The sequence below is a fragment of the Lingula anatina genome, chromosome 5 (genome assembly GCF_051362555.1).
Source record: "Lingula anatina isolate TDL-2025a chromosome 5, LinAna3.0, whole genome shotgun sequence".
Classification (NCBI taxonomy): Eukaryota; Metazoa; Brachiopoda; class Lingulata; order Lingulida; family Lingulidae; genus Lingula; species Lingula anatina.
In genome coordinates, this window is record NC_141771.1 from 2,972,462 (window position 1) to 2,996,513 (window position 24,052).

At 35.6% G+C, this 24,052-nt stretch overlaps 1 protein-coding gene across 8 annotated transcripts in view; it reads right to left on the reverse strand.

Annotated features, from left to right (window-relative positions):
- Positions 1-24,052, reverse strand: part of LOC106151392 (uncharacterized) — a 57,403-nt gene that overhangs the window by 3,510 nt on the left and 29,841 nt on the right. For 4 of the 8 annotated variants that reach the window (XM_087012511.1, XM_087012516.1, XM_087012514.1 and 1 more), the window contains 15 exons: positions 13,018-13,142; positions 11,597-11,707; positions 9,948-10,137; positions 9,342-9,540; positions 8,775-8,973; positions 7,884-8,103; positions 7,188-7,347; positions 6,704-6,828; positions 6,202-6,252; positions 5,119-5,303; positions 4,754-4,872; positions 4,338-4,468; positions 3,999-4,074; positions 3,685-3,768; positions 59-200 (listed from right to left, as the gene is read on the reverse strand). In XM_087012511.1, the coding sequence (XP_086868637.1) occupies positions 59-200; positions 3,685-3,768; positions 3,999-4,074; positions 4,338-4,468; positions 4,754-4,872; positions 5,119-5,303; positions 6,202-6,252; positions 6,704-6,828; positions 7,188-7,347; positions 7,884-8,103; positions 8,775-8,973; positions 9,342-9,540; positions 9,948-10,137; positions 11,597-11,707; positions 13,018-13,142 (2,117 nt within the window). Of the gene's footprint in view, positions 1-58; positions 201-3,684; positions 3,769-3,998; positions 4,075-4,337; positions 4,469-4,753; positions 4,873-5,118; positions 5,304-6,201; positions 6,253-6,703; positions 6,829-7,187; positions 7,348-7,883; positions 8,104-8,774; positions 8,974-9,341; positions 9,541-9,947; positions 10,138-11,596; positions 11,708-13,017; positions 13,143-17,096; positions 17,549-24,052 lie in introns of those variants that run through there. The other 4 variants (XM_087012510.1, XM_087012513.1, XM_087012512.1 and 1 more) reach the window with 4 other exon arrangements.

Below are 24,052 nucleotides of genomic sequence, written 5' to 3' on the forward strand. Positions count from 1 at the left end.
TATAACAATATGTTTCTGCTAATGATTATCCTGTTACGACACCTATGGGCCTCCGTACCTCTATACTTAACATCCTGGCATCGTGATTGGGAATCATGTGTTGTATATTTTCAAACAAAGCTTTCTTCTCGTTTTCCCCAACTGTCATTGTCATCAGCTGGGGCACCACTGGGGTCCGGTGTTCCTGTACGGAAGCCAACCTGAAATATAGGGGGAGACAGTGGTCAAGAAAAACTGAAACCCACATTTGAAAAAATTACACATAAATTTGATCCCTTTTTTTTTTTTTTTTTTTTTTTGTATCAGTTTGTTCATTCGTTTTTGTTTAATTTGGATTATACAATTTGAATATTGTAAGACTTTCTTTTGTTATAGGTGGGATAAGAAGAGGTATCTATGGACGGCTGTAGCCTTGCAGAAACTGATAGACACATAATAATCCCATAATAATTTGATGAAAACATGCCTCAGATCAGTGACACAGTGACAGCGTGACATGCTGTCATCCAAAGTGCTGTGACTGTGAAATTTAACCATTTCTTTACCTTCATTATAGTAATCTCATGCAAAAAGACTCATTAAAAGAATTTCCATAGGAAATAATGTAAATAAATACACAAATATATAAGCCAAACATTCAGTTTCAATAAATAACAAAATAATCAGACAGTTCAGAATGGCTAACTTTCTAAACAATCCAAGCCTTACACAACTCTTCATGACCTTCTTAACTAACTTAAAATGCTTTTTGTAGACACCAAAATGTGTAAAGCAAATTCAAAAAGTAACCTTACATCTGATTATGTAATTCTCGCTACAAGCATTGATACAAAATATGATCAGTTATGAGTTTTTTTAAAGATAGAATTCAAACTGCATTCAAACTTACAAGAGAAAAGTGATTTAATGTCTTTTGGTGAGGGGGAAAAAACAGGTTCCATCTTGTAAGGTATGCAGACCATGTAAATTCAAAGCAACTGTTTCACAGTAAATAAAAAAGAACATTTTGCCAATCTTATTTTTCTTTGATATGAAAACAAGTATATGTGTAAGGTTACTTTTCACATCCACTGTTACAGTGCTAACTCCCATATCTGATGTAATATCTATAGCAAGAGCAGGTTGGCAGAGTAAGGATACACTGTGTTTCTCAAAGCTGTTGATCCAAGAAAGAAGTGTCAAAAAAGCCCAATCATTTTAAAACCTTGTACACAAGCCAGAACCACTCAACTCCAACAAGCATACTGGTATATAGAGGACTCAAATCAGCACTTGCTCCAAACACTACCTTAGAACAGGATTGGGAATAGAGACTGATGATAATAATTTTAAGGACCCTCCCCTCCTTTGCCCTCGCGAAAGGTTAACATATGCACAGAATCTTTAAAAGTAAATTTCTGGACCAGAAATGTCTCAGTAGATGATTACTATGACTAAGGTTGAACTCTGACAGATCATCCAGAAGTTCATGTCCCACAATCATAGCAATTATCTACCAATGCTGACAGACACAGATATTCAATTATTTCTCTATAAATGCCTTCAACTGGGTTTTTAATAATCCCATCTTTAAAAATGAAATACAAAAATTGTTGACTTTCTTTTATATTACATGCAAAATACAAGGTACATTCCCATCCCTGTTGTTACATATATGCTGTACAAAAAATTACATCCACTCATAACTGACAAGCTCATGCTGTGTAAAAAGGAATCAGTTTAAACTAAATAAGTTGTATGTTATGCAGAACAATTCAACCCAAAACTAAAATGGTGGAAGGAAAATGGTGGATACTCCCATTTCATTTGGACAAAATCTATCAAAGTTTAGCCATGATCTTGCCGAAAACCACTTACAACTATAAGGATAAACATTATTAAGCAAGGCACAAACAACACTTAATTAAACACCTACAACAACAACATTAAGCATTAAGCAAAGATGATGACAACAACGACAACAGCAACAACATGTACTGCTCATACTGGCAACTGAAAAAATACTCCCCAATGCTAAAGCTGCAAGAACAATGTTCAATGATATATGGGATGACAGCTGACAAGTGACACATGACAGACTGTTCAAGTGACAATTGACATTCAACTATAATTTGGTGAAGTATGTCTATACAGGGTAACAACTGAGACAAATGAATGATATAGCAGGCACAAAAGCCCTGAATACCACAGGAAGGAGGGGGATAACTCTGCATGCATAAGGAAATGTCCTTTTAGTGCCATTTTCTAGGATTTCACATAGGCAACACATGGAATGGAATGGCCAGAGGGTAGGATGAAAAGTTGGGTACCTTGCCATAAATACGTGGACACTGTTCGCCATGCTGTATCTATGAATGATGGGTGAAGAGGGAAGGACCAAGGATGATAAAAAACATGCACATACACCACCCACTTAGCAAATTATACCATTACGATGAGACATTTAAGCATGCAAGATTTCACTTTTGCATTGTGTAGGCAAGTCATTTGACAGCAAATAACAGGAAAGGAAAATTGGTGGCAAAAAAATTATGCAGTTTCTGAAAATCAATTTGGATTAATCCAAGGTGTAACTTGTCACACGACAAGATACCCCTAAAAAATTTACTTTTAATGTAGACTTGTATTGTGACATAAAGCACAAATATTGTTTTTATTAGGGTCTTTCCCACCCCATAGTAAATTATAAAATTATATAAAAAAATATCTGTTATATAAAAATTTTAATTTTAACAAGTGATAATTAGCTGCCTTTTGTGACTATCATTCATTTAAAGCCCAAGGTCTTTAAGATGCCATGCAAAAGTGCAAATCCAGCATTACAGCGAAATGTACACCAAGCAGAAAGTTTCACAGATCTCTCAGCCTCCTTTACACCCAAATTTGGCCCGAAAGAATCAGTTGTGAAACTCTCCTGAAATATGCCAGCAGTGCGAGAAACACAGTTTATAACCTTTCCGCCATTGGGCGCGAGTGTTTTGGGCCGTCGAAATGAGCTACTGGTTTTAAGGATAGACTTTGGCGGGGATTGAGTCGGCTCAGTGACAAGTCTGAAACGAGTGGCAACAGTGCCTCTTTATAATTAACATCCTTCTTATAAATATCATATGCCTCATTAAAGAGTTTAGACATATTAGTGAATCATAGTACTTGACTGATATAAATTGAAACAAATCTAATAACATGATATATGAATAATATCATAATGAATCTGCAGTTAAATAACATTTCATTAATGGACATTACTTTCTGGTTCTTTTTTATACTGGGATTTTGAAAATTACATAATTCACTCACATGAAGGACTGTTCAATTTTTTTCCAAAGACAAAATTTATAATTTTTTTGTGAATTGATGCTCTGATGGTAATATTGCAATTTTTGAAGCAGTTTCATATTAAAAAGCACTCCACTGGCTCATTACCAATTAACTTTAGCAAACTAAACAGCATAAAGGGACCCATGCTTCAACTCATTCTCAAAGGCCACTGACATTAAAAATATACGAAAAGAAACAGGCAAGACACTCTTTACAATCATCATGGTATCCAGAACTTGTTAGAAAAATCTTTTATTAATAATTCAACTTCTAAATAGTAACCTATGTCAAATTTCCACCAAAATTCATTCAAAGGAAACAAGCACATTCAATGCACAAACATATCCCAGTAAAAAAAAAACTCACCTTTTTAGAGTAAAAAGAGTTCCTGTAAGTTTTTTGCACTTCTTTAATGCACTCTCCAGTCTCTCTGGCTCATCCTTCAAATATCTGAAACATTGGGGTAGAATATAATACTCTTTATATCATGTAGAGAGAAGATCTTTAGTTTAAACTGGTAATATCATTCCATGCATCATTTATGTTATATATAAGATTTTTTCATTCTCAAATATGTCATTTTTTAGCACTTACGGCAATAACCTTTTTTATCGTATAGAAACTACAGTTTCCAGCTGTGTTTCAGTATGACAATCTTGAACTATCCAAGTCTGACCTACTTTTCTTCCTTAACGACCACTTCCATCTCTGCTGTCATTACCGTCTTCAGCTCCTCTTGTAACACAGGGAAGCCACCTATAGGAGAAGGAAGAAACACAATTGTCTTAAACTTGAAAAAGTAAAAGGCAAATATTTTGTAAGTAGCAATGTGTACCATAAAAAGACAAGGAGAGGTAAAAATACACCTTATAGTATGCTACTTTTTAACACAAATGCCCAAAATCTAAGTTAACTTTGTTATATCAAATAATTCCATTTCTAATATCCAGTTTTACTAAATAATTTGAACAAATGTTTAAAGAATTGTGCCACATTTGAGAAAAAGACTTAACTATTACCTTTCAACTCTCCAAGTGCTTTGCTAATATGACTCAGTGCCAGCGCCATGGATTCCACGTCAGCCATATTGACCCTGCACCGTCTGTTGATGACATCACTGCGAAGTTCTTCAACTGATGATTCTAGATCACTGAAAGATCATGCCCAATCACAATCATCATTCCACGGCAAACCCAACATAGTCCCTGACTCACAGTGTAAGAATCAAATATTTTTGAAAAATAATTTTATTTGGGACAATGTCAGTGAGAAGTTTTATTTCTAATTTTTTTTCCTTAGGGCTCTCAATCTTTGCTTTGTGAACATCTCTGTGTAGTGTGTCAAAGCAGAAACAAACTAGCTTTATGAAATCTTAGGATAAAGAAACCTTGTAACAAGTTAGAAGAAGAAATGGTATGCGCATTCTCTTCATTACCCAAGTTCATTTTCCACTCTCTTGCAGTCCTGTTTAAATGTGTCACAATGGACGTCTGCTCTACTCCGTCTGGCTCTCAGTGGGTGTCCAGAGGCCCCTGGTACTCCTGTCATGGCATCCTAATAACACAAAGGATTGTGGGATGTTTAGAACATTATGGGATACAAGTATACAAGACTCAGCAAAGAATTGTGAATTTTTAATTATAATGGCTTTATTTTCCTGTCTCCTGCAAAGGAACATCAAGAGCAGGGAATAGTTTCAGCCAAACCCACAGAAATAATCCTACAATACAAAACAAACAGTCATAAACTGTGAACAAATAGGAAAAAGTTGCACACAATGTACCAAGTCATTCTAAGTACCTTTATTTTTTCAAAAGCTTCTCTTATAGTATCCCGTATGTTATCAGCCTGTGCCTCTTGTATCCGTCTGAGATTGCGACACTCTGTCTTCAGTTCCTTGGCCTTTGCCTGGAGTCCTCTGATGGAGTCCTGTACCTCAGAACTCATCTCTGGCTGCGGTGTAGAGGTGGAGCCACCAGATATACCTGACCAATGGAAATGCTCTTGATTATATTCGTGGATTTACAATTCTGAAAATGTTTCATATAAGAAAGTTTAAACATATTGGCACTGCATTCTGGGAACATGGGTGACTCTCAAATTTCCCGCCAGCATCTCTGGCTTTGGTAAGGAGGTGGAGCCACTAGATTTACCTGACCAATTGAAATGTTCTTGATTATATTTATGAATTTACAATTCTAACATTGTTTTATATAAAAAAAAGTTTAAACATATTTGCACTGTATACTGAAAGTATGGACAACCTTCAAATTCCGTACCAGTCTCCTGGAATATAAATGAGTGCAGGGTTGAACTGCTAGTAGTATAACTAGCTTTTTATTGAACAATAATCAAAATACAGATGATTAAATGTAGCAAAAAGTTCCATAAAGATCATTTTGAATGCAATATGCTATATCAAATATTGTTAGACAATGGACCTTAGTTCTGCTGTTTCTTTCCTTTTTTTTTTTTTTTTTGCACATTTTATTTTTGTTAATTCGTCAATTTATCATGCACATACATTCACTTTACTTCGTGAGTGTACCATGCAAAAATTGGGACAAAAAATCATGCCAGAAACGATTAATTGCTACCTAATTCAAATATTCAACTGCCTGCTACCTGAAAGTACAAATTATACTAGGTTTGACAATAAAAAAGGCTACATTAGAACAAAATCCAATTCCAAAGTTTCTAATCATTCTCATCATCAATCACAAAGTGTATATTTTTTCAGGGCCATGGTATGACGTGCAAGTTATTTATGATAAACTTTTCTATTTCAAGCAATGTTAAATGCTGTTATGTACAGTTCTATATTCTACTATCTCTGTTGGCTGTATCTGTGTAGCATGCTCATGCTCAATGCATGCTGTATACCTTGTAGAGATGACACAGAACTGCTAGGAGTGGGAGAATACTGGGTGGACTCTGAAATGTTGCCATTATTCAATGTTGATAACGATTTATGCAACTGTATGAAATTCTATGTCTATTAAAATCTGCTAGATATATAATTTTCATTTTAAAGTTAAATATAATCATTCTGACGTAATGTGTGATTCTGATCAGAAAAACTTTTGCCCTCCTTCAGAACCTCTGAAAATACAAAATCTATCACCTTATTCTGTTCTTTTAATTATATAATCTCATACAATTACAAACTTCAAACATTTTACTGCAAGCTATGATTCCACTTCTGTAAAAGAACACTTCCCTCCCCCTCCTCCCTCTACACCTCACATAACCTCTCAAGCTTTCATATCACCAAATACTACTCACTAGAGGCACTGCCACTTCTGTAAAAGAGCCCCCCCTCCCCTCCTCACCCTTCATCTCATATAAATCTCACAAGATTTCATTTCATTTACTAATTACTCACTAGAGGCACTGCCACTGTTGTGACTCCCAGTCAAACTGCCTGCTGCACTGCCCGGTCTACTGACCACATTGTGGACCAGGGCGGTCAGGTTGGCTAGCTGTGCCTCCATCTTGGCCATCTGCATTCTGTGGAGAAGAAACAGGGGTTGTATATTTCATTTCTTTGTGAAATGTTCATGACCTTTTAATAAAGTATGTGCTTTAAGAAATATGGAAAATTTTGCATCACTTTGCTTAACATTTCCCAGCATACACTGAAAAATCAATTGTATTCAAAGTAAAATATTTTGTAGTTCTTCCATTCAATCTAGATATGTCTTGCCAAGGCAAATGAGTGGTTCAAAACATCATTTAACAATCTCACCTTTCATTTCATAACACCTGCTAAAGATAAAACCTTTTAATTGCTCATGTGCAAAATTGCAAATAAATTTAAAATAAACTTCCACATTCAAATATTTGTAAAAAATAAAAAAATTCCTCACCTTGTTCCAGGGTCGTTGCCAGGCGTGGGGGTCACATTCCCAGACCTGGTGCCGCTCTGGTACGCATTGTTATAGTTCATGGTGCGGGGGTCACGCTGCATGATGGGGGTGGTGGGTAAACTCTGGGCTGCCATCTGTCTGGAAGCTGGAGGGGGGTAACCTGGAAAGGGGGGTGGACAATTAAGTCTTTATCTGACAATGAAGTTAATTTAGACATGAATTCTCCTCCCTCCCCCTCCAAAACTCTGAACTTTCATTGTGGAACAACACATTTTATCGGCTGGGGTTCTGGGGCATCCTTAGGTCCCATTAAAACTGAATTACATTATCAATTTAGTTAATCAAATTAATCTGTCCAGCCACAGAAAAAAACTCATGTCTGTAATTAAAACAGTTTAATATGATCTAAATTTATGTGTGAAAATGGACCAAGATTCACAATTTATTCACTGTCTGGTGAAATATAAGCTTAAACATGTTTTTTTTAGAACAACAGATTTTAAATTTAATACAGAGACTGAATGAACCTGACAGACAAAAGTCCCCATTATTTTCATGCTTCAAGAATTTCATATTCCAAAGGTACAGCAGTTTCAACAGCTATCAAATCCCTGATATTTAGCACATAATTTCTTTTTATAATTTCCACGAGTTCCACAGTTACTATATGACAGTGTCAATCAAACATGTGCCCACCTTGATGAGGTCCTGGTGAAGGGGGTGGTCTTTGAGGAGGTCCATATGGCTGAGACGTGGGCGTGGTTCTTCCTCTCTGCCCCTCCCACTGCCCTGTGGGGGTGGGGCCTCTCCCAGGAGGACGGCCTGCCACCACTTGCTGCTGTAGAAACATGCGTTGAATCTCGTCATGTGACATGTACTCACTAGGTGGTGGTAGTGTGCGACTTTGACCAGGAACCTGATGTGCCGGGACGTGAGGTGAGGGAAGGAAGGAGGGAAGGAAAAGGAAAGAAACAAACATGACTCAAACTGAATATTCTGTGCATGCTAACTAAAGTGCAATTTGAGGTATTATTCCATTATAAAGAAAACTATTAGGGTTTATGCATGCTGTGGTAGATTTCAAAACAAAAAACAAGAATAAAGCATGCCAACTTGAAACACTTTAACGCATAATCAAACTGTGCAGGTGATGGTGATCTAAATTTAACTTGAAAAATTCAAGTATTCAGTAACATTATAGGCCAAGATCAACTGAAACCCACAGCAAACTCCAAGTCTCTAGCTATAAATGTAAATAAATGGTCATATAACTCATTTTGAGAATCAACAGCCAGAATACCAAGAGGTACCAAAATTTAGCAGAAAAGTAGCAAATTTCAGAGGTATTTAAAAGCAGAATTCCAATTCTCAAAAATATTTAGACTTAGGTCTGTAAATCATATAATGAAGTATTTACAAACAAACACTTACTAAGCACTTTCTTGAAATTATTCATTTTATCACTGAAGCAAACTATTCTAATAGATCTACGATCCAAAAACTAATAAATCAGACCAGTTAGTCGATGAAAAAATTGGTCCAAAAGATGTACGCAGAAACAATTTCTACATTCCTTACTACAGATACCTGTTGTGGAGGATAGCCATGATACGTGGGTGACTTGGTGGGTGGACGGCGCATGTGAGACACTCCAGAGTCATACTCTGGCTCAGAGTAGTAGCTAGGGTCCTCATAGTTTCTGTTGCCATAGTAAACTGGCTTAGTCTGAAGCGTGTCTTTACTGTCTAAGTCATGGAGCTTCAGGACACAACGGTCACGGATATCTCTGGAATAACGGAGTAATATGATGCTAAAATTGTATTTCTGAAATACATTTTTTCAAGGACTAAATATAGTTTTATTTAGTTCAGGTTCAAGCATGGAACACCCTAAAATGCGCCAAATTCAGTTAAAGATGGCTTGCTTGTTTTATATGAGCTAGTGCAGTAAACTGAGGTGACATACATTACATAACTGAATGCACATATTTTTCATTCACTGTGCCTTGTGAACACTAAGCTTGCTTAAAAATAACAAATTAGCCTAGTAAACACCCAATCACATTTACAAAAACATAACGAACACATTATTCATATAACAACTTCAGTTCATATAATATTGTTAGTATGGCTGTCAGTCTGTTACACTGCATACCTCACATCCTCTAGAGGGCGATAGTAGTTGCTGTTGGGATCCATGACAAAGATCTTCTTGCGGGGGTTTTCTAACATCTTCATGTTGAGCTGGTCGCCAAACGAGCGAGCAAACAGAGCCTTGATTGTGTCCAAATGAGCCAGTTCTGGAGGCAGGAGAGCTCTCTTTGTGGCTCCGTTGAAGACCAGAAATACTAAGGCTGAAATATGTCAATGTTATGTAAAATATCAACAACGAATAAATATTTAAATTTATAAATTAAAAAAAAAATTTAAAGATAAACATCACAAATGACTTTAAATAGTCAAAGTGCATGTTTGGATTTATATAGTTGTAGTTTCAAACAATTAAACAAAAACTGAATCAGAAGCTGAACATTTGTGCAGACAAATGTACTGTACGTTATTTGATTATCATTCTATTTTTCTTTCTTTTTCAGCATCATCTAGGTGCAGTGTTCGAATACACTCATAAATCTTAACATATCAAATATATATTTGCACTTTCATACCAAATATAAGGCAAACCGGGAATACAATATATAGACACTTATTGTCGTTTTGAAATATATTTAACTTAACAGGGCAGATGTAAATCTTCATTCACCTGGTGGTCTTTCTCCACGCGGGGACCTCATAGGGAGACTGGAACGGACAAATCCTCCTCGACGAAAATTTCCTGTGGCCTCTGTTTCTGCCTCAGACATAATTCCATCATCCTCTTCTTCGTATCCGTAATGCTGGCGTTGGTCCTGAGCAACCATTCTTCTCTGCATCTGAACACTTGAGGGTCGACCCTAGAATGAGAAAGTCATAGTGTTTTATTTGGAAGTGATAGGCACGAGTAATTTATATTTTGACTATTTTGCTTGTGTGAAAACAACACTGTTCTGAATGTTGAAACATTTCTTGCTTTCAAATTTTCACAGTTGAAGGTTAACTATTCCACACATCAACCATACCAATCATACATGTTTTGAATTTCCTATGAGGCAAGGCAAGGAATTTATATGAAAAGGTTTGCTTGCTTGCTGTTAGCACTTTGATCATTTGAAAAAGACAACTGTTGTCATCAGACCTTGTTTTTGTTTTGCTAATGTGAGCAAATTCTTATAAACAGTAGACTCTGTGATTCATTACTGTGTAATGTGGATTTAGTTTGTCATTTACCTCAAACAAAATTTTTCAAACCAAAATTTTCTTTCATCTGCCCTCCATTTTTAAACAGATAGGACTGCACAGATAAACACGCACAAAAAAAAAAAAAAAAAAAAAAAAAAACTAGGACATTAGCCAACTGAAATTATATATCCTCTGTGGTTTAAAAATACTTCACAAAGATGTTAACTGGATATAATTCAGCATTAATGGGTAACCTTAGAACAACTACAAATCTCATGAAAATAATATAAATGATATCAGATTCTGAAAGAAATAACAAAGGGACTGATTTATAACTAACTTCAATTTATAGCCACTTTCAATTTTTCCGTTCAAAATCTTATACCTAGAAATTTAAAAACTTTCCCATATCAATACAAAATATAAATACAAAACCCATCCCCTGCGAAAATTTGTCTCATTTAAGGTTCACTTACAGTTCTCAATCTGTCCTTCCTGACCTGTTTTAGGACATTCTGAAGGACTTTCAAAAAACAAATCTTGAAATGTTACATTCATTACATGGCACATTATTTATATCTATGTAACTTACTTACTTATCTATGTCTTATGTAATTGTCATTAATTGTAATTATCTGTCATCAAACTTGCTTTTAACAGCCATGTAAACAGCTATGTAACTGTAGTTCTCCCACCCTTTAAGGTTGAACATATCCTTTTATCTAGCATATGCTTGTATCCATGTCTTTATAGTATGTTTATTGTAAATTTATAATCACACCAAGGTTTATCTTAGATAGAATATTTTATGAATAAATTTACTAGTACATATGTTCATTGTATAAAGATTATTTTTTCATTCACAAATGGCTAGGCAACATAATTACCAATTAGAGAAATGGTAATGCACCAACTGTATTGTATCATCATTAATATATCATATTGTATAAGGTCATGACAATCTATGTACCAGTACAGAAATGAATTGAATTGAATTGAATTACAGAACAACATTAGAACTGTAAATAAAAAATAAACCAAATGTTCTAGATAGTAGAATAGATTGAGAACAGTAAGTGAATGTTACATTTTTGCAGGGGGATGACTAGATCTGTTCTGGTTCTGTGTTCTCACCTCCATAGCAGGGTCTGGCACTCTCTGGTGGTAACCCTGTATTGTGTTGGCATGCTGGGGGTACCTCTGGGCCAGATGGTCAAATAGGGCGTCCCTCTGCTTTAACTTTACCTGTAAGGACAATATTGATCAGTGGTCAGTTTATCTGGTCAGTGATCTAGCTCCCATACTGGTCAGTTTATGATAAGAACATCACCGTTGTGTCAACCAGTTTGTCCATTTATTTTGTCCAACTCAGTCAATACTACATTACATTAAATATTTTAAGTAATTCAATGGGTTTTAAAACATAACCTTATATTACTTTAACTTATAATATATTTAAAAGAGTTATGACATGTCTTTTATGGTGCTTTGCTAAACACTGATTTTCAGGACATTTTTTTTTTATTTGTACTAGTAATAACATGAACATCATGTTAGATATCACCTATAAGCAGAAAAGTAGAACATCCAACAGAATTTCATATATATGCATGAAATAAGTAAAATTCAAGAATGCTCATAAATCATAATTGAGCATTGCATTTTTGTGTTATAAGTTTGGCTAACAAAGTTGCAGACTGAATGGACATTATTCTCATTCCATTAACAGCAGTAAAAACTAAAATAAAAAAAAAATAGACATAAAATCTTTTTTACTACAACAGCTGCTTTCATACCGACTTTCCTATAATTTCGTATCAAGGCACTTAGTTGTATTAATTCAAAATAATTTTAGACAGCAGATGTGACATTTAATGTTCTTAACAGCTATTTGTTGTTTCAGAGCAATTTACGAACAGATGCACATAACATGTGTTGTTTGAGAGCATTTACGAACAAATGAACATGACAATGTCTACATTTTCTTGTCCAATTAATTCCAAGTGAGAAGAGCAAACAAACCAAGCACTAAAAACATCCTCTCCAGCTTAACATAATATTATTGTTCAGTTTGGATGAATTGCTCTTCAAAGTAATCTTTGAAAGCAATTCTTGAAAGGAAAAAATTGAACTTCAGCAGCCTTAATGGGCAAGAAATGTAACTGTGAAAAAGAAAGTGTCTGTAAATTTCATGTAGTTCTAAATGTCTATGGGCAGGACTCCCTCATCTGAATTTAAATAAGCAAAAGAAAAAAATAATACAAAACAAGATAAAATAAATAAATAAATAAATAAATAAATAAATAAATAAATAAATTGCTCATTAAGATAACTGTTCATTCTTGTTGATTTTTCATGGGCATATCTGAGCGATCTGAAGATGTTTTTGTCTTTGAATTAATACCAAACACCAGCAGAAATTTCTAATTTTAATTTAATTTAATTTTTCTTAATTTCTAATCCAGAGATAATATCAAATTTCAACAGAAAATGTAAAAGCCAAATGCGGAGGGAAGGGTATGTCAATGGCTGACCAAGAGTCCCAAATATGTCACCTCTTCCTCGGCCCTCATGATGTCCCCTGCGATGCCTGATCCCCCTACTGTGTGGCGCCTGATCTTCCCCTTCCTGCTGGTGGCGCGATCTAGTGACGCCGTCTCATACTCACCCCGCGCATTTACTGGAAAAAGAAAAAGAAATATGGGTAAAAAATCTGATCAATTAATTTTCTAGCTCTATCGTCATTTACAACTTAACCAAAACAGTGATTGGCTAAATTAACTTTTAGTTTAGCAAATTCTAGGGCTGGAAACTGAAATTTGAATAAAAAATTTTTTATTTTCCAATTGCAGCACACTTTAGAGCTGTAGTCTCGCACTTTTGCTTACATTCATACTGAAATGAAAAAAGTTTGGAACATTTCCTTGCTGGTCTAGACACATAATCTTATTAGTATACACACTTGTTTACTATCTCCAATTTACAAGGAATATGATCACATTTATTCAACAGAAATATGAAGCTGTATTTTTTCCTGTTTCCCTGCACAGCCATCTGATATCGTCTCATTTGCTTCTCACACTATAATAATTTAAAATTACAATCAAATTCTAAGAAATAATCAAACTTTGATGAAATATCAATTTTTCACTGCAAATTGGTGTGATTATTTTTTCTCAACAGATGACATATTTTTCATTTATTAACGGTGGTGAACAGGAAAATATGTCCAAGCTGTTCAATGACTAGAATATACATCCTGGAGTAGTAAACTACCATAAGTACTTTAAATCAATTTATCAAAATCATACACCTCACCCCATATGACAGATCTATCAGCCACAGGTACAGACACACTCAAACTCTCACAGTTATACAAACTACTCAGTCACTTGTTTACTGGATAATCTCAAATTTTAAAGGGAAAGATTAACCTCAAAACACAAACTGAATAAAGAAAACTTCTTGGGGCATATTTATCTTGGTTTATATTTCATGACACACTTAAAAGTAATAAAAGATCAACCTCTCCCTGCATACTAAGAGATTGAGAAGAAAAACTGCATTGTTCCATTTGTTTTGTGTTGTTGACAGAGTGACATAATCACACCCCTGGATGTGCAATTCAGCTAGCTTTTTTTTTTCGTCTTTGCAAAAAAAAAAGGCTTACCTCTTAGAAACATTATTTAAACAAGAAAATCACTAAAAATACAATTTAAAATAAAATCATACATTTTGCATCACACATGTACACAAAAAATCTTACTTATCCTACTTTCAATAAATCATACCTCCTCCACACATGCACATACACACACATTGATATATTCAAATACACTCACACAAACATACACATAAATGCGCTCACACACACACACACACACACACACACACACACACACACACACACACAGAGTCCAAAGAGCACCCAAAAAAGTCCTCTATTTACTGTGTGGTAATGATTGACATGCTGGGGTCTCTGGCCTTAGTGGCTCACCACCTCATAAACCAGACATTACCCTGTATTGATCTGTTGACATAATAGAGAACAAACAGCCAACAGGAGGACAATTTGACTCACACTCAGGTGCTATAGGACTCACTGTCTGGCTGGAGAAAATTTGGGACCCTTAACTACTTCAAGTCTTTGAACAGTTCTTGTTCAATATTATTAATGGTTTGAGTTGCTTAGCATGGCTGACCTGTGAGCTTCTTCCTTCCCCAGCCCCCCCACCCCACCCCCGCTCTCAGTTATTCTAGATAAGTTAAGCACACTATCTTTGCTTTTTCTTCTTCTCCCCCTTCTCTCTCTCTCTCTCTCTCTCTCTCTCTCTCTTCAGAAATCATTAAATGTAAAACAAACATGAATGTGAACAATATCTACCAAAATATATTTATTTTCTGACTCATCCATTTGAATGGTTCTAAGTATATAGAATTGACACAGTACCAGTGTACTAGGCTATAAACTTGGAGCAAAATAGTAAGCTAATCTTAGCACAGTATCTCTTATTGACAAGATAATCTGCCAATACAAACACCACCATCTGTATATATGTTGTATATAAAACCTACATCAGTGAGAAATAATTTATCAATGTCACCAACACCACTTTTACCTTGTACAATACTGAACAACTTCCAATTTACTCCAAATATGTTTTTCTGTCAGCTTTTACTATTTGACTGATATTATAACCACACACACACACACACACACACATGTACGCATGCATGTGTATAGGCATGATAAACAAGCACATACAGATGCTTGAAAAAGCTTGAAAATCTAAAATTAACATCAATAAATTATATAAGTGCTTTCCCTTCCCATTCTCTTTTTCTCCCTCATGCACTCACAAACACACACACACACTTATCCATACAACTTAAAAGTACATCCTCAATAGTAAACATCAATCTCCTCCTGTTGTTTAGTTTAGCATGTGTAAAAAATGCACATCTGTGCACATAAAAGTACACACATCCATACAAGCACATGCTCTTGCACGCACAAAAAGTTATGTATTTTCAACCTCACATGCATGAATACTCTTCACACTCATAAACATGTGTGCGATTATCAACACACAAAAATCAAGGCACCTTAAAACCACTTTGACACCTATCACCTACAGCAGTATACTTATAAATCAAGGATTTGCAGTTAGTAAAAGCTTCAGGCAACAGTATAATAGTAACAATTTTTGTGTTAAATTACCATGGAAACCATTGGCATTATAAAGACACACGTCAAAACTGTCTATGACATATGTTTTTGGTGACAGCTACAAGTACTTTTTTTGTAAATAAAAACAGTTGTAAAGTGAATTAGTGTCACAATTACTATGTACATGTAGCCTGAACTCAACAATAGTCATTACCAAAACCTATCTTAGATAGCTTTCAAATTTACATGTCAAACTTAGTGACATATCACATCTACTGAATAACCAAACACTGAAATAATGTTAGTCAGTCTCATCTGTTTATATTTGTACATGATATTTTGTAATTTAAAGAAAGAAATTTTATGTAGTGAAGTCAAAGCCTCTGTAAAATTTGTGCTAGTAACAATTTAGAATACTATAATAATCACCATCAAGTTATATATAAACAAGATATATTTCATGAGCAAAATTTCAAGAGCAAAAGTGCCTAAACTGTTTTCAGACAATTCTTTTACTCACACCATTGTGCAGCATTTCATGAGTTTTTTTTTCAATAAGATTTGCACTCAGTACAAAAACCTACAAATGAACATAATACACACACAAATAGTCCACGTGTATCATTATCCAACTGATTAAATACAGCACTAAGTGCCATGTTCTTATTTCCAGACACAACTTCAGGTACACCCAATACCACAACATAGTGAAGTGCTAATCCATTCTTACATCCGATATAGAAACATACACGAAAAAATATCAGTAATCAAACATTATTGTTACCTAAATGAAGTTTTAAGAATAAGTCTTCCTTTATATCATTTTAAAAATAAAATATGGAAACAGCAAAATCAGTAAACCCAATATGTAGTACTCTGTGCACATTGGCATTCTTAAAAGTTTATAATCATTTTAACCAATCAGCATATGTCTGTTAATATCAATGTGAAACTTTAAATATTAATGGAAATGTGAAACCTCTAACTTCTGGTACTTGCTTTTAGAAATCCAAATGTATTATTACTTACTAATTCATACTTTCAGACACACACACACACACACACACACACACACACACACACACATACACACACACACACTCACACACATATTCAACAGGATCTTGTACTTATAACCAACGTGTTGCATCTTTGTTTCAATCCTCCTTATCAGTCAGGTAGACGGTTCAATTTTTTTTTCACCAATCATTACCATGCTTTACATGGACAAATAAACCTACTAGCACATAAAGTCTTAAAAAAAGATCAGGTTCTCAACTCAGCCAGTGAACTGGGTCTGTAGCAGCAGATATACAATGACACTTACTACTTGGTAAGTACCTCATTCACACCCTGTTAAAACCTGTTCAAAGCGAGAACAAATATCCACAGGAAAAAAGTTTCAAGACTGTGGAATTTTCAACCAGTTTTACTTTTAAAAGTAGTTTCCACTTTGATACTTACACTGAACAGGAACCCTCTTTTTCCCTCGGAGAGAGCCGTACCAGGATTTCAGCCTGTCCATTGTACCCCCACCGGTTGCCTTAGCCTCACTGGAAGTGGAGTGAGCCGAGGCGGAATCGTTCACCTGTAAGTCTATTGATCCCTTATCGCTACTGTTGTCCTCGGGTAGTTCGTATATTACATCCATAGGACAATAAGTAAACAAACCTTGGGGGCTGCAGTGCGCTGACGTAGTCCGCAGCCACCCGCTCCCTTAAATCCTTCACGCTCAATGTCAATGTTTTTTCCAGCCCTCACACGCAGTCCAGCAAGGCTGTACAAATATTTTATATCTTACAAATCTATGTACACAAGTCTGAAGGCTAGGTGAGAGTCACCAGTCACCAAAACAAGTGCCTGTCAATTCAGCTCCTAAGCCATGCTGTTTGCAGTGTTCAGTCTAAATAAGGCTGGAGATAAAGAAGGAAGGTTGGTGTAGTGGTTACACTTACTACTGGGGCCCAACGATGTCAACGTGTGTGTGTGTGTGTGTGTGTGTGTGTGTGTGTGTGTCTGTGTGAGCATGTGTGCACCTGTGCGTATGCTTTCTTAGCTTACCAAAATGCGCGTATGTGCACTAGGATGCGTCTGTGTACACATTTGTGTGTGTGTGTGAGAGAGTGTACTGTAACAGCAAAGACACATTTACATCAGCTCCAATTTGAACCATCATAAACTTCATCATTTGCTCTCAGCAGTTACTGCTCCTAAATTTTAGACAAAATTGATCTTTTCACTTCCATAAAAACCAACCTTTACAAGACAAAGGTAAAGGACTGCATGTAATTCCTACCAAGGGTGAGCTTACCTTAAACAAAAATACCCTGGAGAAGAGCTACAACCAAAAGAGCCCAACTATCTTTAAAATAAATGTGACTTTAAGTACCTGACACAATTCTTTAACCATAACTAAAGGACTGAGAAACAAAGTCCAGATTGAACTGACTTTTGTCTAATGTATTATATAATTTGTACCACAACCCAATGAATCTATGATTCATTAAGAACTATTCATTGGATTATGTCAAGACAGATATCCACAGATTATAAATATATCATCATTGTATGGCTATGTAATACTGTGTTACCAGCTGCTGCCTGAGTACTGTATGTGTTAAGCCTAGGTCCCAACCGAACGTACGGGCTGCTACGTGTGGTATACGACCAAAAAAATGGGAGAAACGTGGGAGTTCGTGCGTGAGGAGCACGTCCATCGTGCGACTTTTAGAGGACGCAAACAGCACGTAGAAACATCTCGACATGATCAACAGTCGCTACGTGCGATCTAGCTACGTCCTAGCCAGACGCAAGGAACTTAAAAACGGTGCGTCCAAAACGTAGTTGGGACCTAAGCTTTAGATACAGTGAATCCCACAAAACTCAATCACCTCATTCATTTTACACAGTGGGAAAAACTGGACTACATTCTGCTGGGACTGGCGCTAAACCACAGCCTCTTCTGATCACCCTTGAGCACGTTATCTGTTTGATAATTTTATGTAATCTTAATTGACTCTGATATGGCCAGATTATATCAAGTCCCTCACTTGCTGCACCTAGATCAGCTGAGTTTACAGTTACTGGTTCCCAAGTTGAGTTGGGATGGACCAAATTAGATCTATCCAATTTAACTGGAAATACAATCTGATGGCTCCGTATATCATGTCAACAAGCACTTCATTTTTAAAGGAGGGGGGTGGTAATAACTTACAAGCAGATATCCAATAGTATAAGGATGGTCAATATGATGAAAAGCAATCAACCAAAAGACTTATAAAAAATATTTGAAGTAATGAGTGATTCAAAACCATTCTTAATTTGTATTCATGTGAACAAGACTTTTCAGTCAATTTGTTTTTCCATTTAAAGAAACCTACACCTAAGATAAGGGCATCAAAAAATACTTGCCCTAAGGAACTAAAAAAAAGTGTTTTTCTTCAGGTCAATTTACCACTGTAATTGAACTAAAGCGCTTAGCTAACATATTGAAAAATCTTAGCACCGGTAGAATTTAGAACAATAAATCTGCAGTGGCAAAGCCTTTGCAACTTTTACACGTTGTAATTTGCTAAGTGCAAACATGCCTTTTTTAATTCTTTCTGCACTCAAGTGCAGGCTGATATTCAAACATGACCGCATCCATTAAATATGTCCCAAGCTAGTTGCCAAATATGGCACCGATTCCTCTAATGGCAACTGTCCATCTGCATCAGCCTTCTCAGTCATAGTTTTGTTAACAACAGACTTCTTTCATTAAATTTAACACAAAATATGCCACCACTGAAAACAGACTTATAACCAATTTAAAATAAAAAATTCTGACACACTGGATAAATTCCTCAGCTTTCAATTCTACCATCTAGCTCCCTGCCACACTGTGGATGGAGAAATCATTACTGAACAAACGCCTTTTGTTGACTTCATCAAAAAACAACATTTTTTCAGAATGAATAAATTTCACAAAAGGTACAGTTTCCAAATCACCTGTGGAGAAGCAAAATATTGCTCCAAGCTACATGTGTCAATGGCGATCTGACAAAAAAAAGTAAAAAGCAAATAAATATAACCTACATTTTCTGAATGTTCGGTTAAAAAGAGACATCTAACGAGCCCTGCTTGACACAACTATTGTCAACTCCACAAAAATCCAAACACGAATAAAAATGCGATCCTTGAGCTTTTGGGGTAAATTGCCCTGTCTACTTCACTCAAGGATGGCTATGGATAAGCTGTATAAAATCTCTACCTGATAAATCTACCGTGCCAGTAGGAAAAAAAAATCTTAAATCTAATTAATTACCACAACTTATATTACCCAAGGCATGAATTGACAACCTCTACCCTGTTCCGAATAATGAGAATCCACAGGGTTTCCATATAACGATGACAACCACCAAGAAGTCCCCAGACGACGCCAACAACGACTATATCAGCGTCCCAAACAAGAAAAGCCCCAGTGATGATTCATGGGTAATAAAACCAGCCCAGATAGCTTGTCGACATGAACAGACACTATTTCCAATAATGTCACGTAGTCAAGGCACCAAACTGACAAAACAGTCTCTGTTTTCCTTCCTTGCTGTTGTCTCAAACACAAGTCAAGGTCCACTGATAATATTACGTCTGCATTGACAAAACACATCTCTTTGTCCAACAAGGCTTATTTCTCCATTTTACAAAACCTCTTCGCAAACTAGTTTGGTTTTAAAATGAATCTCTCTGTTGACAAAATTTGACATTTTTTTCTCCAATTTAGGTCAATTTCCCCAAGTAAAAGATTATGAGGTTTTTTTCACTGGTTGCTAATCATCCAGACTTTAAGTGTTACAAATTGCTAGTTATCTAACATAAGTGGTGCGCCTAAAGCCGACAGGTCATGGTCTATCTATTATCCAATAGAAAATCCCTCCACATTTCACCAAGACACACCTCTACTTATGATGTCTGATGTCTCAATCAAAATTTCCAATTTCAACAATTTGATCCTAAATCCCTACAATTTTCTGTAACATATTTGTTTTCCGACCTATATCAGTTCTTTTTCCTTCCCTTTTTAATCCAAGTATGTTTCCCACGACGTATATCCCAGAATTTAAAGTTTGGCTAGTTCACACAAAATCCAGTTGTTTGCTCATATACATAAGATAACCTTGGCCAGAAGACCTATATATCTAGATAAATATCACAAAATTTCAATTCACTTGTTTAACTATATGCTAGTTTCCTAATCAACTGTGTCACTATTTCCCCCCAATGTCCACTGATAAGAGTATATTGACGATGTAATCGAAGATGCTGAGAGCTGGACAAAAGTATCCAGTAATGAGTCAGTAATTTCCTCTGTGTTTTAGCTTTGTATACATACAGTTTCTATGTTTCCTTCATCAAAGTCTCAATAATCCAGTGGTGTATAGTAATATCCAGCTGACACGGAATCAAGTAGTATATTTAGTCAGTCTTTCTTAATTCTGAGAAAAGCCTGAGGAATTTTGAAAATACATGTAGTCAACAACATAATTCTGTTTAAATCCACACATTGCATTTCATCTTCCCTCTGCCAGAGCCAAAGACTTATTTTTCACAAGATATTCCCATAAATCTCAGGGGCTAAATCTCTACCCTTTCTTAAAAACTAGAAATTATATATGGAATTATCTGTGACCTCTTACGTGGAAAACACACCCTCCACAATCCAGCAACCTAAACAGTTTTCATACATAATGATAAGTCTCCAAAATTTTTGAAAATACATATAGCCGACAACATATTTCTATGTTAAACACACATTGCCATGTCACATTTCATCCACAGTTCAATAACCTCAGCAGTTGGGACCCTGAACACGATATCCTGGCTGCCTTCTTGTGACAGATCCTCTACATTAATGTCAAGGAGACAGGTGACTGAAATCTTAATTGAATCTTAACCAAGAAGGCGCGTTCACACCAGAGACAGGTGACTGAAATCAATTGAATCTCCACCAAAGGGACGCTTTCACACTGTAGAGAGGTGAATGAAATCTTAATTAAATTTCAACCAAAGAGGCGCGTTCACACTGTACCTGCTCTTGGGAACACATCAGACTGACTCAGGACCTAGAAATAATTGGTGACTACCACCCACAGCCCATAGTCAAAACTCTATATTTTTGATATATCTGCAAATGTTTTATAAGACTTCAAATCACGATGTGGGACAGTGCAGCAACAGTGAGAGAGCACTACAAAGCATTCACTCTAACCAGTTCCAGCTAAGACACTAAACGGTAAATTAATCCTGACTGACCACAAAAAGTTGTGACTAAAGATATTCTACTAGGCGTAAGTCCACAATGCAGTGCTCTACTGTATGTGAAAATTACTATACAAACCAGACCCTGATCAGTGTAGATATCCCAAGGTGTAAATCCACAGGGCTACCTTGAAAGTCCATACAACCATTATCTTTATAAATACAACTATAGGCACAACTTCTAGTGTATATATCCATAGTGTATAAATTCCTACTTTCAGCCCCACTTGACAGTCGACATCACTACAGACGCTTGTCACAATATTATGGGGTCTCCGACTGGCTGACTGTGACATGAACTTACTGTACACACTGTGGGCTGGGGTCACATAATAAACTGAACATGGTGCAGGCAGTATTGTTTACCACAACTAATACAACGCATGTTGTTGTGGCTGTAAACTCTTTCATGTTGGTGCCATTTTAGTTTCTATGACTGGGCTGCAAAGTCTATAAAAAGGACTCTTTTCGTACTTGGAATGTTGTGCTCAGGGTGTAACTGATTAAAAAATTTTATTCATCTGGACAGACATCATGCAAAAAAACAATATACCTCATTTTTTGGTTTGGTAAAAAGCTCAATTAGTGCTTACTGAAACTCCCTATGTTGTGACTATAAACTCTTAAATATTTGGGATGGATAAAATATAAAAGTTTGTGTCCACTGAATTATAAACAAAGCTTTAAATGCTTTTGTCGCTGTAAATTCCCTAAGTTAATACAACTGTGTAGTGTAATGCTTACAATAACTGTTATATATACAACCATAAAATCTTTTAATGTCCGTCTCCCATTTAAATTGTTATAGCTATTATTATAACTTTGTTATCAACTCCACTCGATTCACAATAAATGTTTATGTCAGTGAACCTTGCCCTGTGGCGTAAATTTCACTATTTCAATTGTTCAGACGTGGAATATAAGTTGCTCACAGAACATTTGTTATATTTGTTTGAACTTAACCCATTATTTAAATGTCAGTTTCAGAATGCATTGTGTATATTACCTAATTATAAAACTTGCTGAAAATTTTATTTGTATTGATGGTGATGCAATGCCCTGAATAAGGGACCTGTTAATTTTGAAAACATTTGTAGATCAAAGCAAATATCTACAGAATGAAGTGCACGTACACACATACACACACACACACACACACACAATAACCCCAAATTTTTTTCTGGATCTATTTCAGTTTTTAAGATTTCACATTAATCATAAAATGTTTTTCTTGGAAAAAAAAAAAGCTGTTGGCTATGACAAAGAATATTTTACAGCTGCAAGCCCAATGTCTGAAACATTTCATCCTCGTCTTTCCTCTTTCCGGGTGATTGGCTGTGACTGGAATCAATTTCCACGAGGTGCAGGCTGACTGTCGCTGCCACTGTTTACATCACATTTATCAATAAAAGTTCTGAATCAACAATAATTCAACATCTGAAACTTGTCCTTAACAAAAGATGATTTATTGTTATAACTTCTAGGGCTCTGCATGACATAATGGAGTCCATAATAGAAAGACTGCTTGACAGATTGTCATCCATAAATTGTTGTAGGTCCCTTATAAATCTAATAAATCTGGATCTTTATCTATGTAAACTTTGTGTTTTTGGTTTAAAATAAAACTAATGGAGTGTCTGTATGCAGTAACATGCCTCCAATTTCAGACTCCAATTATTGTTCAGTCACCACAAACTATTAACAGTGATTTTTAAACACAAAAGACATAATAAAAAATGTCAGCTTTAATTTATGTAGTGTTACCCTATGTAACTGTTTTCACCCATTTCAAAGCCATAAGGTGAATCCACAAATGCCTATTTATCTTCATTTATCTTAGTTGATGGTTCTCACTCCCATTTTGCTCTTACTTAAATCATTTAAAAACATTATAAAACTTACATAGGTGGTAATGCTGATTATTACACCTCATTAATTAAAATCTAAAAACTTGATGGAAGAAAGATGTTCATTCTGACAACACAAAGTAGATTAGGTGTGTCAAATTCTATATCTGTCTCTTTCAACTAAAATCATTTATCTATCTCATAATTATCTCTGTTGTTGTTGTTGCAAAAATCCACTCAGAACCACGTGCTCCAAATAAATCATCAGAAAAGCTTAGT